The sequence below is a fragment of the Leuresthes tenuis genome, unplaced genomic scaffold (assembly GCF_036924035.1).
Source record: "Leuresthes tenuis unplaced genomic scaffold, fLeuTen1.0.hap1 SCAF_5, whole genome shotgun sequence".
In the NCBI taxonomy this organism is placed as follows: Eukaryota; Metazoa; Chordata; class Actinopteri; order Atheriniformes; family Atherinopsidae; genus Leuresthes; species Leuresthes tenuis.
The window spans coordinates 6,819,552-6,835,289 of record NW_027325359.1 but is presented as its reverse complement, the minus strand read 5'-3'; the positions used below and the strand labels follow the sequence as shown (position 1 = coordinate 6,835,289).

Genomic DNA, 15,738 nt, shown 5'->3' with positions numbered 1-15,738 from the left:
AAAGACTGATTAAGTGAAGCACATAAGGCTGATTGTTGGAGCTGTATTTGACAGGTTATTGTGAATCTGAGATCAGGTGGGTTTGCACTGTGTTAAAGGAGTTTTAGCACATGCTTAGGCTTCTGAAGAGCCTTATAAAAATGTGTTTATTTCTCCTTAAGATTATGTTATATAATACTATATCTCATGACCTTTCTAACATGTTAATCAGTCCTTAAATTAAATGGGGAAGTGCCTGTGCTCTCAGTAGGTGAAATGTCACATTGCTCTCTGTTTCATCTCAACACAGCACTGCAGCAGATTCTGTTACGTTGCTGAGACCTTACAGCACACGAGGTTAGGCTCTGTCTATGTTTGGTGTCTGGTTACGAAGAGAGGCACATTATGGGTGAGAGAGCAAGAGCAAGAGGAAGAGAGGGAGAGGGAAATGTTGAGGAAGGGGGAGACAGGGTTTGGAAAGCACAGGAGACTAAGGTTATGCACACTACCTGAGGAAAAGCCACTTCAAGGGCACAGAGTGCTGACGCCTCAGCACAGAAGACGTTCACTGCCTCTGTCATACAGACCATAGTCACAGCTGTTCTTTGTCTGATTTCTATACGCTCACAAAGGTAAAGTATGTCACCGCTTCTTATTAGTCTTACTCATATTTTCATGTAGGTGTTTTATTTTATTGAAAGTTGTTATGTAAACTCAATGCTTTATTACATATGGATGAACATGATAGTGTTGAAAGTGTTGACATGTTTTCAAGTGTGTCATTTTTATTGTTATGTGTATATAAAAAAATCTTGTGGAAATCATGCTGGGTAGTTTAAATGACACAGGCAAGTTGAAAAAAGATTTTCTGAAAGTTGCACATTAACAATGACTGCTGCAATTTACCAGACTGAAAATTATTGATTAATACCAGAAGGTTTTGCCTTCCTTTGCTGGTTGTACTCAGTGTTTATATTTGCCTCCCGGTCTGAGATCTATGCACATGCTCAGCCAGTGTACCACTATATCTGGCCATTGAACTTTGTCCCAGTTGGTGACTGTTTAATCATATGACATGGAAAAAGAAATACCAGACCTGTCACTCCAACCACTACATGGAGCTATGTGGGAAGTCCAAATATTTTTGTTTAGTATTTCAGAAAGTCCTTACACTTATAGGTCAACCAGAGAAACCTATCACCCTTTCACCTACTGAAGATTTATTTCTTTTTCTTCATAAAGACATTTACAGATCCCATATTAGTGACTACCTTATCACAATATTAGCCAACAAGATACTCAGAGCCTGTTTCCCTCAAACAACAATCACTCACAACTATGGAAGACTTTTTTTCAGAGGTTGATTGGAGGAAAAGACTTTGTACATTAGTAATGAATGAAAAACTCAAGAATAACTCAAATTAGTGCACGTAAATTGAATTGAGCTTTATTTACTAAATCTGGATAGTGATTGCTCAAAATGTGGGTCTTTGCAGAAAAATGTTTCTATGGGAAACTATAAGGATGTGTAATGCAATCATTATTGACAAAAAATACTGTATGTAGTGGGGACATGCAGCAAGGATTATCTCTTACACAAATACTACTGACACAATCACGACTAGACAACATTTATAGAACGAATGAATACATTCAAAGTGCTATTTGAGTTATGCTTTATGTAGTATTTTTATTCTCATGTTTTTCTTTATGATAAACGTAAAACAAAATGATATTGGTTTATATCATAGCTTATTGTAACCGGCTTGCTGAAATAGTATTTCAAACTCTAAAACTGTTTGTGTTTCTTATTAATATATCAAGATATGAACTACACAGAAATCTGCGAGTTTCTCATTGCTACCCATGGTATTAAAAATACAGATGGCTGAGGCACATCAGGCAGTTGGTTTCCAGTTCACTGTGCGCCCAGATGGAGTGGACCTTAAACTGAGCCAAGAGGTCATCAAAAACATCTACCTGTCAGGAGTGACAGCATGGAAGAAGAGAGCAATTCAATTTAAGGTAACAGCACAAGCTCTGCAGATCTAACTTTTACATGTCAGGCTCGCTCAATAAGATTTTAAAAAAGTGTTCAACTTTCCTGGCACACTGAGCAGAAATCAGAGCCTGGTATTTTTCATTAACAGAATGGTGTTCTGGCTGGAGTCTACCCTGCCAGTCCGTCCAGTTGGCTCATAGTTGTGATCGCTATGATGAGTTCCTTGTATATTCACTTAGATCCTTCTCTCGGAATGATTGATACCATCAAGGAAAACCTGCCAAGCAAGTCAGTAACTCCAACATAACCATATCGTTCATTCTGGTGACGCAGTGTTTTTATATTCTATTGCTACTTTAAATATTCTAGAAGAGATACAACATGCAGTGAGTCAGCAATTCAAACCACAGTCATTCTGCATTTCACTGTTTGATGTTTACTCAAATGCTGACAAAGAAAGCCTTGTGCCTTTTTTTGAGCAGAGACTATATGTCAGTGCAGACCAGAGCAGTGCTGAGTGCCATCCTGTTTGCCACTGGACTGTGGCTGTTCCTCATCTACCTCCTAAGATACACTCTCAAAGCTCTACTCTCCTACCATGGCTGGATTTTTGAATCCCACGGAAAAATGAGTACATCAACTAGAGTGTGGCTGGTAAATTTGTCTCCTGGTCTTTAACTTTCTCTGTCCGAGTTCTTCTGAGATTCCTTGTACAAGTAAATTATCTGTCTGTCATTCAGCTTTCTCTGTAGCTCTTATTGTAGAGGGTAGTAGATTCTTAAGAATATGTCATAAAGAGTCATTAAGAATAGGGTGTTCATGGGATATTCTGGTTATTTTTCACCAGAGCCTGGTAAAGATGTTCTCTGGACGCAGGCCACTTCTCTACAGTTTCCAGGCTTCCTTACCCCGGCTTCCAGTGCCCAGCATAGATGATACCATTCAGAGGGTACATAATTACACAGTAATCACCTTCCATGACCAGACACAAATAAGATAATTGTGACCCAATAGTGTCTGTGAAGTCTGTGTTATGGAAACACACTCTCTAAATCTTTTTCAACTGAACTAATACAATGAAGCCACTCTCTAACCATGTGATCAGTGTGGACTACAGGCCACACAGACTAAGACTGAACGGAATAGCCTCGACCTCTCTGTCAGAACTGTTCCACCATATAAAAGTTGCAGTCATCCTGTAGTGATCTATAGAAATCTGACATGTCACTTTGGCAGCAGACTGTAACTGGGTGTCATCAGGGATTTCTGTTTATGCGTCTCTCAGTTGCTCATGTGTGTTTCCACTTAACAGTGTGCCATTGTGCTGACAGAACACATTATATCTTTTCCACAGTACCTTGAGTCAGTGCGTCCTCTGCTGGACAGTAAACAGTACAACCAAATGGAGATTTTGGCCAGTGACTTTCAAGAATCCAAAGCAGCCCAGTTACAGAGATATTTGATCCTAAAATCCTGGTGGGCGACAAATTATGTAAGTACTGTTTACACACGATACAACACAGGAACCTAAATTTACTTCATTCATAAACTCTTACAATAAAAACTTTTATCCCCACCCAAGGTAAGCGACTGGTGGGAGGAGTACATCTATCTCAGGGGCCGGAGTCCCATTATGGTCAACAGCAACTTCTATATAATGGTAAATTAAACTCCTGTAACCTTTGTGTGTAACCTGTGGATATTAGTAATGTATTAATTGTGAAAACATATTGGGTTTAAAAGCACACAAACTACTCAGCAAGAAGTTTAAATGAAGTACAGTGGAGAAACTAATTCACATTTTGTGCTCTGCTGCCTCCGTTTGATGGATTGATATGTTTGGTTTGTGTATGTGAAGGACCTCTTGTATGTGAACCCAACACACCGTCAGGCTGCACGGGCAGGAAATGTGGTCCATGCGATGCTGCAGTACAGACGCAAACTGGAGCGGGGTGAACATGCACCGGTAATACACACTATTCATAACTTAGTTTTTATGTGTCGATATTTTTCCTCACTAGAATACCTTTTGTTATGGCTTCGTTTTTTATTCTTCTCAGCTGAGGGCTTTAGGAACTGTTCCTATGTGCTCCACCCAGATGGAGAGGATGTTTAACACCACCCGGATCCCTGGCATTGAAACAGGTGAGCTGGTCTGGTCTGCATGGCTGAAACAGTGTTCCAACTCACATACAAACACTTTCTGCTTTCCTGGATCAAAACTTCCCAGCATGCTGCACTTTTTGGCGCACCTCTGTAAATTGTGTCACATCACGTTTCCCATCAGCTATTCAAAGACACACCTGTAAAGACATCGCTAAATGAAAGGGGTCCTCTGTGTTCTGTAGCTTATTGTGTAGCTCAAGTGAGCCTATGTGGTTGCATGAGCAAAAGTGATATTCTGCTTTCTAGGTGATTGTACGTCCAATTATATTTAGCCTATAATTTTGTTGCAGTGAACTTGATGTTCTTTTCTGGCTTAATATTCTTTGCAGATATTGTGCAACACCTGACTGATCGAAAGCACCTAATTGTCTATCACAAAGGCCGGTTCTTCCAAGTGTGGCTGTACACCGGAGGGCGCCACCTCTTACCAAGTGAGCTGGAGACACAGTTTCAAAGAATCCTGAATGATACATCAGAACCCCAACCAGGAGAGCTCAAACTAGCTGCTCTGACTGCAGGAAACAGGCACGTATAAACACATGCATTCGCAGGAAGCATACTGAATAACTTGAAGCAGATATACTTGGACTGAACTCTTAAACCATCTTCTGTAGAGTTCCATGGGCTCGGGCTCGGATTAAATATTTCAACCAGGGAATAAACAAAGTGTCCCTGGATGCCATTGAGTCAGCTGCCTTCTTCTTGGCACTAGATGATGAGCCAGAGGGTTATGACCCTGAAAAAACCAAGTCACTCGATAGTTATGCCAAGTCCCTGCTGCATGGAAAATGTTATGACAGGTAGGCAGAGAAGACAAGGGAGGGCCTCTGGTCTGAGCTTCAGTAAACACATGACCTTCTGTGCCGTGTTTCCCTGAAAACACTGCTCCATCTTTCATTACAGGTGGTTTGACAAGTCTTTCACCTTAATTTCATATCCAAATGGAAAGATGGGTGTAAATGTTGAACATTCTTGGGCTGATGCACCAATCGTAGGACACATGTGGGAGGTATGAAATTAAATTTAGTACTGAAAAATAAAGCATAGATCCAAAATTTGCAGATTTTTTCAGCTGTGATTTCCTGTCAATGTAGTATGTTCTTGCAACGGACTGCTTTCATCTCGGCTACACAGAGGAAGGGCATTGTAAAGGGGATGTGAACAGGGGCCTGCCTTTGCCCAATCGACTACAGTGGCAGATTTCAAAGGAGGTACAGTAAAACAATTGCCAATTGTTACTTTTTGATTTGATCTCAGAACAATGTTTTATTCATTATGTTTTCTGCTATATTAGTGCCGAGAGGTCATTGAAACGTCATACGTGACAGCCAAGCAGATAGCTGATGACGTGGACTTCCATGGCTATCTGTTTTCTGACTTTGGCAAAGGCCTAATCAAGAGGTGCAGGACAAGCCCTGATGCCTTTATTCAGCTGGCCCTGCAACTAGCACAGTTCAGGGTAGGTGTCCTCAGTCACTGAGTCATTTATGTTTTTGCTCATTGCTGTCTTTCGATTTTCTAAATCACCAAATTAAATCAAGTTATTTGCTTTGAAGGACCAGGGCGTGTTCTGTCTGACGTACGAGTCGTCAATGACTCGAATGTTCAGAGATGGACGGACAGAGACTGTACGCTCCTGCACCTCTGAGGCTGCTGCTTTTGTCCGAGCTATGGAGGACGCAGGTGGAACAGTAAGCAGAACACTCAAGTGCATGAAAGCATTTCAAATTCACCAGACCAAAACATAACCACATAACGATAAGCCCTTACAACATAAACTACCCCAGGAACATGTTTGTCATGGTATATTTAATTATTCCAGAATAAATAGACTTTGAACAGATATAGTGTAACAGGTGTGTGCTATCATGCTCCAGATATGGTGACATAGTGTTATATTTTTGCACGCTTGTTGTAAATAGAAAATGTCACACTATCAAAAGTCATGTTGTACTAGTTAGGGCATGGTCACTTAGAGGCGACGTGCCTCCATGCCCTGGACTCTGAACTTTGATGTTCTCACAGGGGTGAAAATAACACTTTCACTGTGATACATCGAAGTCATTATAACACGCTTCTTGCAAACTGTTTTTTTGTGTGTGTATGAAAGAATGTTAAGGTAAACTCCTTGTTTTCCTGCTTTCAATGTGACCAGAATGACCAAAGACTCGCATTGTTTCGGAAGGCAGCAGAGAAGCATCAAAACATGTACCGTATGGCCATGACTGGATCTGGTATCGATCGTCACCTCTTCTGTCTCTACATAGTGTCAAAGTACTTGGGTGTTGACTCACCGTTTCTTACGAAGGTTAGCCCTCACTAACCATCTCCTTGTCACTTTACTGCTTTTAACTTCACAACTAATCTGCCCTTTCCTGTCCTTCCTTCAATGTCTACACTACCAGGTGCTTTCAGAGCCTTGGAAGTTGTCAACAAGCCAGACTCCACAGCAGCAGCTCAATTTAGTTGACATTAACAAGTTCCCTAAATATGTGGGTGCTGGAGGTGGATTTGGCCCTGTGAGTAAAGATGAAGATGATTTCAATGATGAACATCATTCACACATTCAGTTAAGAGAGTAAAGTACAATACAATAGCATTTCTTGTACATTCCCAGGTGGCTGATGATGGCTACGGCGTGTCTTATATCATTGTTGGGGAAAATCTCATCACATTCCACATCTCCAGCAAGTTCTCCAGTCCTAACACAGTGAGTAACACAAATTAGACCGTTCCATATTACACTGTAGATCCATCTGGAATCGCTTCTGTCATCTCCCAAAACTCTTTCTTTTTTTCCTTGTGACCTGCAGGACTCATGCCGGTTTGGCCAGCACATTCAGAAGGCCATGATTGATATTCAAGGGCTTTTCAAGCTTGAAAATGATAAGAAGGCAGTAAAGCATGCAAAGTATGTGCAGCTGGAAAATGGGAAAAAGCACATATAAGTGACACTGTGGGCGGGGTCTTTGCCACGCTCCTTTCATAAAAACTAAAGGTTCCAGTGACCGGTTGCACTTCTGATCTTACTGCTTTTTGGGTGAGTCACATCACAGGAACTGAGCATTCCACTCAGTCAGACAACAGGAATAGTTATTACTCTTCTAATTTATTAAAACATATAATGTACCTGTCAGAGATGCTCTGTTTGGTGCTGAGGGAAATAACTTGTCTTTGATGACTGAATATTTTGTTTTTACAATATCTGTTTCACTTCTGTCAGTGTTTTCCACACACTGTATGTAAATCTAATGTAAAAACATCTATATTTATTCATGGTCTATGGTGTGTGAATAGAAACCTTGTAAATATATTTACCTGAAGAATCCAATACTGTTTGAAATATTTTGTGAAATGCCACTTGTTAGGAGTTGTTGTTTGCATTTCATATTAGGGTCATTTTCCATTAATAAAATACCTTCGTACACCCAGTATACACAATAACTTTCAGTGCAGTTTATAAGAAGCTGAAATCTAGTTAGAAATAAATCAAACTAATAAAGTTGCCACTCAGTCCTTGTAAACTCAAAAAAACTGTAATTCTAATACATAAAAACAAGGAAAAGCAGTTCATTATGAGTTGTATTCTATGAGGTGTGATGGAGATCGTACATTTACAGAGATCATCCAGATTCACAACAGCTATTAGGACAAAGAAAAGCTAACTAAACTTTGACCAAATGGAAGCATTGTGGTCTGTTTGCTTTCATCTGGCACCTTTAAGAGATAACAAACAAAATGCACCGCATCCAAAACAAAGGCAACCATCCACTGACTCATTCCTGATTTAACTATAACCTATATATGAAGAATGTACAAAGGAGCAGCATTTGGCTTTTAAATTTAGCTACAAATCAGTCGTAATGTAGACTAGTCCCACTTTTATTTAATCAATTTATACAAGTACAGCTTCAAAGTAGTGAGGACAAACCGTGTTTTCAATTGGAATATTTATTAGTTTATGTGGGGACAATACAAAAAGTCAAAGTAATAAAAAACAAGCCATTCTGGTCACACTATGTCTTTCAAGGCATCAGATACAGCATTGAACTAAAACTAGGCTTTTAAACTGTACAAAGTGAATGAACAACAAACAAAAACACCAATACACAGTGTGCTTGTTTGATGAGAGCAATTTTAAAAGAGATAGAGGCAACAGACTCCAGACTTCCTAAGATTCAAAATGAATCAACAGTATGAGATTATTGTCTTCTTCATCACTCTTATCAGAAGCTGCCTGCCAATCAAGCACGTTTAACATAATATAACAGACACAAAAGGCAAATTGATTATAAGTAAGCTCTATTTCTCACCAATTTCTTATCAAAGGGACAATGCAGGTTGAGTCCACTGAGTAGTGACGTGCCCCAGAGGCCACTGTGTGGAGCCATTTCCACGTTTGATGCACGCCAACCCAGTCTTTGTTGTGTACTCACTATTTTGTGTATATATTTCAACACTCTAGGATGGTTTTGTAGTTTATGTGTCTAAAATCTCTTGACAGAGCTTTTGGGTTCAGGTCTATGTTGCATCGGACAGAAGGTTAAGAAGTTGCACCAGGTGTTGGGTTGACATTCTGTGTGGCTGCTTGTGGTGCCACCTCTATGATTCGTGGCTTGTCGATGATGCGTGCAGTGCGGTTTCCTTTCTCAACTATCCCGATGATCCACGCTTGGTGGCCCTCTCCGTATTTTGGGGATTTGATCTCGGCACAGAACCGTGCAGCCTGTTCCCGCGGCAAACAGATAAGCAGGCCTCCTGTAAATATAAAGGGACAGGATGTTGTCAGTCCAATACAATAAATGATCATAATTTCTTTTAAGCGGTACAACGACGGTGAGTTCACCGCTCTGTTACTGCAGGATCCAAGTGTATGCGGCTGAATGTTTTCAATCGACAGAAATGCTCATCAAAGCACTCAGAGTGGCCTCGTAAAAAAGGACAAGTGCTCTGATTGGACCACCTTTCCTAGGTGGTCATTTACAGCCGCAGATGCTCGCATCAAATTGGGAAAAACAAAAAAAGTTGGATACTACCTCTTAGGCACAAACTTAGTGTTTTTTTCCCTTAATATTGTAGCGAAAATGATACGTGGCTAATAATTACTGTTTTCAGGTAATGGATGGCCGCGAAGGCTGAGAGGATTACAGATCAGCAGCTTGTTGTTCTACGACTAGCATCAAGGACAAAATCTTTTACATTTAAATGTCTTTATTGGGCTTCTTATACACCCATTCATGTCTATTCAGTTGCTCTGCTCTTGTCTCTGGAATTCACTGAGCAGACGGTGCACCTGTCAGCCGTTCCGTCTGCTCAAACCAACCCTGAGCACACACTATACTGACCTGTGCAAAGTCTCTGTTCCCCGTGCTTTCAGCGGGAAAAGAAAGTTACGCGGTTCTGTCCAGGACTCATCAGACCCAACACGTGTCAACAACCTCCAAGCTACAACGTTTGTACTGAAAATGGCAGGTTTTGATAGACACTGTGCAGTAAATCAGGCCTGACTGGTCACAACTGGGATTTGTTTACAGAAATAAGAGCATATCAACCAGAGCGATTTCCAACACCAGTTCAGGATTTACTTATGGGGACTTTATAAAAGTATCGTTTGTTTTCATTACCTGCAAAGCATTTAGTTACATTCATTCTATAAAGACTCTTATACTGAAAATATTATTTGGATTTAAAATAGACTACCTCAAAACCATGCAAACACGCACCTGATGTTTCTGGGCAGGTGCCGTGCATGAGCCCAAACATGTTTCCACAGGCCTTGGACACGGCAGCCATCTTGGCGAGCACTGGAAGGTTGTGGATCACAAATGACACCTCACTTCGCTGTTGTCGCGCCAGCGTCTGAGCATGGCCGAGGATGCCAAACCCTGTGATGTCGGTGGCAGCGTGGGCGTTGAAGGTGTGCATGAGGCCAGCCGCTAGAGGGAGGGCAGAGAGGGAAGTCAGAAGCGATTACAGTTCAGCCTCTAAAATTGAGTTCCATTCAGACATAATCTCTGTGTGCTCTGGCTGAGCTCTATCACTTTTTACATTAACTCTTATTTCTACATTCTTTTAGTTTTATTTTTTGCATTTAGACTCTACAAAGCACTTTTCACTACATTCAATCTTCATGAAAATTGCTAAATTATTGATTAATAATAGGTTGACTTGGGAACAAATCTGTTTCGGCTGATGGTCAGAACTGATCCAACCAACTCAAGTTTTTTTTAACATTCAATGTAAACACATCTGTGACACTCGTACTTTTTATTCGTATCTATGACAACAGTTAATGCAAGAAGCTACAACTAACTTGCAACCTTGGTTAAATACTTCTGGTTGTAGTGTAAACGTACAGTTGAAGCATTTAATCTCTGCCCCACAGGTAACAGTATCTTTCAGCATGCCAAATGTATCCCAAGGTTTTTCTGTGGATTACTTTTGACTCATCAGAAGCCTCTTGATCAGAGAGGATACAATACAGCTCAGCACCTGCAGAGGCCGCTGTTGTTTCAAAATTTCTACACTTCTCAAAAGCTGATACAGTTAATCTCAAATTAACAGGCCAGGAACTGTGATAGCCGAAAAGTCTAAATAGTAGTGCAGTGCAGATAGAACTTCATATCATGTTTCGGACACATCAGTGATGGCTTTACCTGTCCTGTTGAGCCGGGCCATGTTCATCATGGCTTCATGGTAGGCAAGCTCTACGTCTTCCTGGGTTACCACCAGTTTTATCTTATTCCACTTCTCAGGCTGAGTGAGAAAGAGAGCAAACGCAACCAGTCATTAGTGTCTATAATAAAAATAACAAGTTCCTTATAAAAAATTTTTTAAAAAGTGTTCAGAACTGAGCAGCCAAACTTACAATATCTAGCCACTGGTGCACTGCAACAGCCACTTGTGTTCCAAGAGGTTTGGTCAACACCAACACATCCCCTGGCACTGCATTGTCTGGCCTGAGAAATGTCAGATGTGGCATTATCAGATGCAGAAAGAGCAAAGGAAAGAAGATGTAAGAGAATTTTTTTCCTACATGATGAACTCGTTGGGCTGGCAGACTGTTGTGGCGACTCCTCCCATCACAACCCAGGGGTTGAGCACCGTTTGTCCTCCAGTTACAGATGTGCCGGCCTCCTCTGATGCATCTTTAAATCCCTGGATAATAAGTGGCATGACTTTGTCTCTCTCCTGTAAAGACAAACGCACAATTGTGAGTGTAAATTAATCGTTTCAGATGACTCGAGCACATGCAATGCCAGGAGCAGTAATGCCTAAAAGAAGCAGTTTAATCCCGTCACCACTGTATTAGCTTATACTTCATGTTGTCCACCTCAGCCTGCTGCTGTGCTGCTCTCCTTAATGGCAGCTGGAGCGTGTGTGAAAATAGGAGTGTGAAAAATGATTTGGTCACACCGCTGATTGACTTTGTTCTGACACCCAGAATGGCAAGATTTGCTAAAGATTTACCATCCCTGTTGATCCCTCTTTAACAATAGATGAGCAGCTTCTCATTTCATCCAGTAAGAACCATGGCTGTTCAGCTTTTCAACAAGCAAGTATCCCACTAACAAGCGTTTCTGTAAAAAGCCTCTAGCTAAGTCCCAAACCTTTGAAACGACTGCTACACGTGTCAAGACAGTGGAAGTCATTAGCGGGATTGTCAGTGAAGCCGTGCAGTGAAGCATGCTTTTTTTGGACATTATGGGTGGCCAGAGAACAACGCCAGCCATTATCTAAAAAAAAAAAAAAAGGCAGCCAAGACGCGAGTCATTTAATAAAACATGACACCAAAGCTGCTTATTGCGATCAGAACTGTCAGAGAATTCAAAAGTGAATTGATTTCCAGCTTCCGCGTGTGACAACCAATGCAGTCTTTAAATGTGTTCAGGAAAGATCGTCGACTCTCTTCTGTTACGTTTGAAACAATGTTTGAAACTGGTGCACGTACATTAGAAAAGAAAACTTCAGCATGCGGAGGAGACCTGGGTTTGAAAGTTATGGCAGCACACCAAAAATAAAATTAAAAAAGTAAATAAAAACCATGAGTTTTCCTACGCCTTCTCTTTTTTTCATAATGATTAATAACAGTGCAAACCTGGCAGAGCTTCTTACACATCCTTCCCTTCAGAGTAACTACTGTTTTTGTCACGGTTACAGTATTGGCAAGTGCTCAAATTCTAACGTTTCAGGATGCCTGCAGAGAACATTCAAGTCATTCTCACATACATGGACCCTCACAGGCACACAGAAAGCATTAAGTGAACCCTGAAGGTGTAGACTGGGCTTTCTGTGCTATTAATCATAACACCATACTTATCACTGTGCTTTTTCAAAGCCAGATTTTGATTCCCAGAAACCCCGTCACTTACTTTCTCTGACATTTTGTTGCTGACTCCCAAAAGCATCAGCATGTTGTCGCACTCCGTCACTCCCATGGCATACAGGTCACTTAGAACATTGGCACAAGCTATTCTTCCCTACAAAACAGAATTAGTGAAAATTAGACACATACAAGTGGATTCCTGTCCAACCCAAGATTGCAGCCGACCAAAACCTACTAATTTAACATCAACATTCAGCTTTTTAAACGAACAATTCAACAGAAGCACAGTGGAGCAGAAACGCAAGAGGAGATCAGTACCATCATGTAGGGGTCATCCACGATGGGATATATGTAATCTGTTGTCTGGACCAAAGACAGCCCTCCGTGTCTGAGAGGGATCACACAGGTGTCCATACCTATGCCTTCAGAAAACAAAAGAGCACTTGATGAGATGCTTTGCAGAGTATATCTGACTGATGTGTGATGCAGCATCTGACAGCAGTGGAGAAACACACTGAGTAATCAAATTGGAACTTTTTAGCATGTCGGCACAAAGGCCTAATCGTTTCTGAACTGATGAGCTTTCTCTCTTGTCCTTTCAAAGACTTGTCAGGATTTTGAGGCTTATGTACTTTTTCTATAGACACCACTTTTCAAAAGTTTAGATACTAAGATCTTTTCACTTTGAATGAGTGGGTGTGTTCCAACTTTGGTGCCGTATCTTCAGGAATTTATTAGTTTAAAATGCCAACAGCTGGCAATCTGTTAAAATTATTTCAGTTAGAAAAGCTACTGTACATATTTAATCATTAAGTATTACCATTATATATATAGTACTGTAGTAAGGATGACTATTACCTAACCGAGGCATAACTGCCCCCAGGAACTGTTCATCCTCCTGATAGTGGTTCTCCTGTAAGGTTTCTAGCAGCTTCTGTAAGACATCTTGGGGGACCTGTGGTCAGCAAAAATAGCGTCTATTACTTCCATACAGCATTAGTTCTTATGACAAGTTAAACATCTGGAGAAATACTCGATCATCTGTACAATAATGAATCGAGGGCAGATTTTAATAAGGACATCCAACCTTGCAGCCTGTGCCCTTGAGCTCAGCAAAGCGTGTGAGCCTGAAGTTCTTGTCCAGCTCATAGCTTTCGGGGTTAAAAGACTCCCTCACAGACATGTCTGATGAAACTCTGGGTCCTCCCCACTGAAACAATATCAATTGGCAAAAGAGAGAGAGAAAAGGGAGGAATTAGAAAGACCGTCTGTGTGTCACAAAGACCTAAAAGCAAATAACTTACTGCAAAAAAAAAAAAAAAAAGTAAGCGGATTCACCCCTCTGCAGTTCCCTTCAAGTGTGCAAACTGGTGCATCTCAATCTCATATTTAAACAGTCTGAAGAAACAACACTGTAATGAATTCTTTTGCAAGACAGTGTCAAGAAAGTTGATGATGTAGCTCTGTGGTTATCTTTCAGGTCACAACAGTTAATCACTTTGATTATAAATCAACTACATACGTGGGATATTTTATTGTTTCCCTTATAAGTGTCACTTTTTAAAAAGAAAACTGAACAAAACTCCAGCAAAAAGAAAACAATGAACTACTTGTTAGTGCACTATATGAACTAACAAGGATTATTTTGCTTACAGGTGAAAGTCACTTTACCTGGAAGACCATTAATGCCTCCTTCTTCTACTAACTATTCATCTCAGTGGCTTCACCTCTGATGTAAGACCAAACACGTTTTGCTTGTATATTCATCAACATTCATGACTTTAACATTGCGAGTTTGGTTAAACAGAAATGACCTCATCACGGTGTGCACAATATTTAATTCCAAAGAAGTGAACAGAAAGACGCTTTTTAAAACTTCGAATTTCAGTGATTGTCACCATTATTTGCAAACACTGAGACGATAATGAAAAGTGGAAATAACGCGACTGAAATAGTCTGAGCCAACAGAGTTGGCACTGATTTAGTGCGTGCTGATCTGGCCTCATGTCAGGAGTTTCACTAAATCATTTATAGAAATAACTCGTGTCGATGAAAAATGTATCCGTAAAAGGGAAGCCAAATAAATAACTGGTTACTTATAACCCGGGTTTGTTGTGTAAACTACAGTAAGTAGTTGAAGGGGCCTCTGTTGGTACACCAGGGTAGTGTTCAAGAGACAAAATGAGCCAACGTTCATTCAACCCTCAGGCACTGGCTAACAAAATAAGTGATGACTGAGGCATTTCGTGTATCGTGTGCTGTAATGTCAACTGTTTGGGGGCTCAACATTAAGACATGTGCTGACAGTGATAGCTACACTTTCCATGACTGTGTGTTTAGCTGAAAATGCATTATTTTTTTAAATTTCGTGTTAGCTATGGCTAGCAAACGCTGATCCATGCATGCGGCGATGGGCATAAGCAGGTCTGCAAAAAAGGAGCCAGAGGCGTCCCAACGCCCGACCTACAACACATCTAAAAACACACGCAATGCATACTACAACTTAAATGTAATGCATTGTAGGATATCGTAGAATCAGCTTCTTGCACACTTAAGTTAAAAAGTTGCCATAGAGCGCCGAACAAAAATGTCGGCGGCGGAAAAAATTAACCCCTTCCTGTCCCTCGCCATGCGATGTGTGCAACATCAGAATTGGCATCAATAGAAAAAGGGTAAACATGCTACTTGTGCAACGTCTGTGATGATACAATGCAATAGAAGTGTTTACAACTGCTCTATATGCGATTTTAGGACCAAAGCAGAGTTATATTCCTGCAACATTTCCCCTTTAATTGCTCTGACCAGTTTATCCTTACCAGCTTCACGTTAGCGGTGGATCCCGACAGAAGAGCGGGGACGGCTCCAGAATGCATTGGGGCTAGAATTGGGCGTCCTTTAAGAAAGCCTGACGAAAAGTTACGATATTTTGTCTTTTATCTTTGCACAAGGTGACAAAAAAAATTTAACTATAGTATATAACTCAACGAATTTATGTTTAGATATAAAACAGATACAAACTTTCATCCAATTAGTAAAAAATGGTTCGTAATTCAAAGAGGAAACTACCCAGATAACAAAGGGTCCTGTGCTTGCACAGTGGCGGCTTCAACATCCCCTTTAATGAGCTGAAAAGTCTGGCAACAAATTTTCTACAATGGAGTGTACCTTTAATTTAGTGTTTTCCCTCCTTTTACCTAAAACAACAAAACATCCCGATGAAAGTGAAGGTGCACTTTACAATAGAAAAACATATTCATAAGAATTT

General features: G+C 40.6%; 2 protein-coding genes across 4 annotated transcripts; one reads left to right on the top strand and one right to left on the bottom strand.

Annotated features, from left to right (window-relative positions):
* Nucleotides 1–261: 261 nt before the first annotated feature.
* cpt1b (carnitine palmitoyltransferase 1B (muscle)) lies at nucleotides 262–7,623 on the top strand. 2 transcript variants are annotated; one of them, XM_072385661.1, is made up of 19 exons: nucleotides 262–611; nucleotides 1,864–2,004; nucleotides 2,130–2,269; nucleotides 2,464–2,635; nucleotides 2,829–2,930; nucleotides 3,336–3,473; nucleotides 3,564–3,641; nucleotides 3,840–3,947; nucleotides 4,042–4,126; nucleotides 4,477–4,672; nucleotides 4,762–4,947; nucleotides 5,051–5,156; nucleotides 5,242–5,358; nucleotides 5,442–5,606; nucleotides 5,704–5,838; nucleotides 6,303–6,455; nucleotides 6,553–6,666; nucleotides 6,765–6,857; nucleotides 6,961–7,623. In XM_072385661.1, the coding sequence occupies exons 2-19, from the start codon at nucleotides 1,864–1,866 to the stop codon at nucleotides 7,093–7,095; spliced, it is 2,364 nt and encodes a 787-aa protein (XP_072241762.1). In that variant the 5' UTR covers nucleotides 262–611; the 3' UTR covers nucleotides 7,096–7,623. The 2 variants fall into 2 exon arrangements, with proteins under 2 accessions (XP_072241762.1, XP_072241763.1); XM_072385662.1 differs by lacking the exon at nucleotides 262–611 and having other exon boundaries at nucleotides 1,928–2,004; nucleotides 2,221–2,269; nucleotides 6,961–7,622.
* Nucleotides 7,624–8,082: 459 nt separating this feature from the next.
* On the bottom strand, nucleotides 8,083–15,325 carry sephs1 (selenophosphate synthetase 1). 2 transcript variants are annotated; one of them, XM_072385659.1, is made up of 10 exons: nucleotides 15,290–15,325; nucleotides 13,561–13,683; nucleotides 13,332–13,428; nucleotides 12,792–12,895; nucleotides 12,520–12,627; nucleotides 11,184–11,338; nucleotides 11,016–11,106; nucleotides 10,804–10,903; nucleotides 9,871–10,083; nucleotides 8,083–8,905 (listed from the first exon to the last, which is right to left on the bottom strand). In XM_072385659.1, the coding sequence occupies exons 2-10, from the start codon at nucleotides 13,654–13,656 to the stop codon at nucleotides 8,691–8,693; spliced, it is 1,179 nt and encodes a 392-aa protein (XP_072241760.1). In that variant the 5' UTR covers nucleotides 13,657–13,683; nucleotides 15,290–15,325; the 3' UTR covers nucleotides 8,083–8,690. The 2 variants fall into 2 exon arrangements, with proteins under 2 accessions (XP_072241760.1, XP_072241761.1); XM_072385660.1 differs by lacking the exon at nucleotides 15,290–15,325 and adding an exon at nucleotides 13,812–14,033.
* Nucleotides 15,326–15,738: the final 413 nt, after the last annotated feature.

Coding starts and splice junctions, on each gene's coding strand:
- sephs1 (XM_072385659.1), bottom strand. CDS start 13,656: ATGTCTGTGAGGGAGTCTTTTAACCCCGAAAGCTATGAGCTGGACAAG. Junction 11,339..12,519: donor GCAACAAAATGTCAGAGAAA/GTAAGTGACGGG, acceptor TTGTCTTTACAG/GAGAGAGACAAAGTCATGCC. Junction 10,084..10,803: donor GGCCCGGCTCAACAGGACAG/GTAAAGCCATCA, acceptor CCCTCCCTCTAG/CGGCTGGCCTCATGCACACC.
- cpt1b (XM_072385661.1), top strand. CDS start 1,864: ATGGCTGAGGCACATCAGGCAGTTGGTTTCCAGTTCACTGTGCGCCCA. Junction 2,931..3,335: donor TAGATGATACCATTCAGAGG/GTACATAATTAC, acceptor TCTTTTCCACAG/TACCTTGAGTCAGTGCGTCC. Junction 3,948..4,041: donor AGCGGGGTGAACATGCACCG/GTAATACACACT, acceptor TATTCTTCTCAG/CTGAGGGCTTTAGGAACTGT.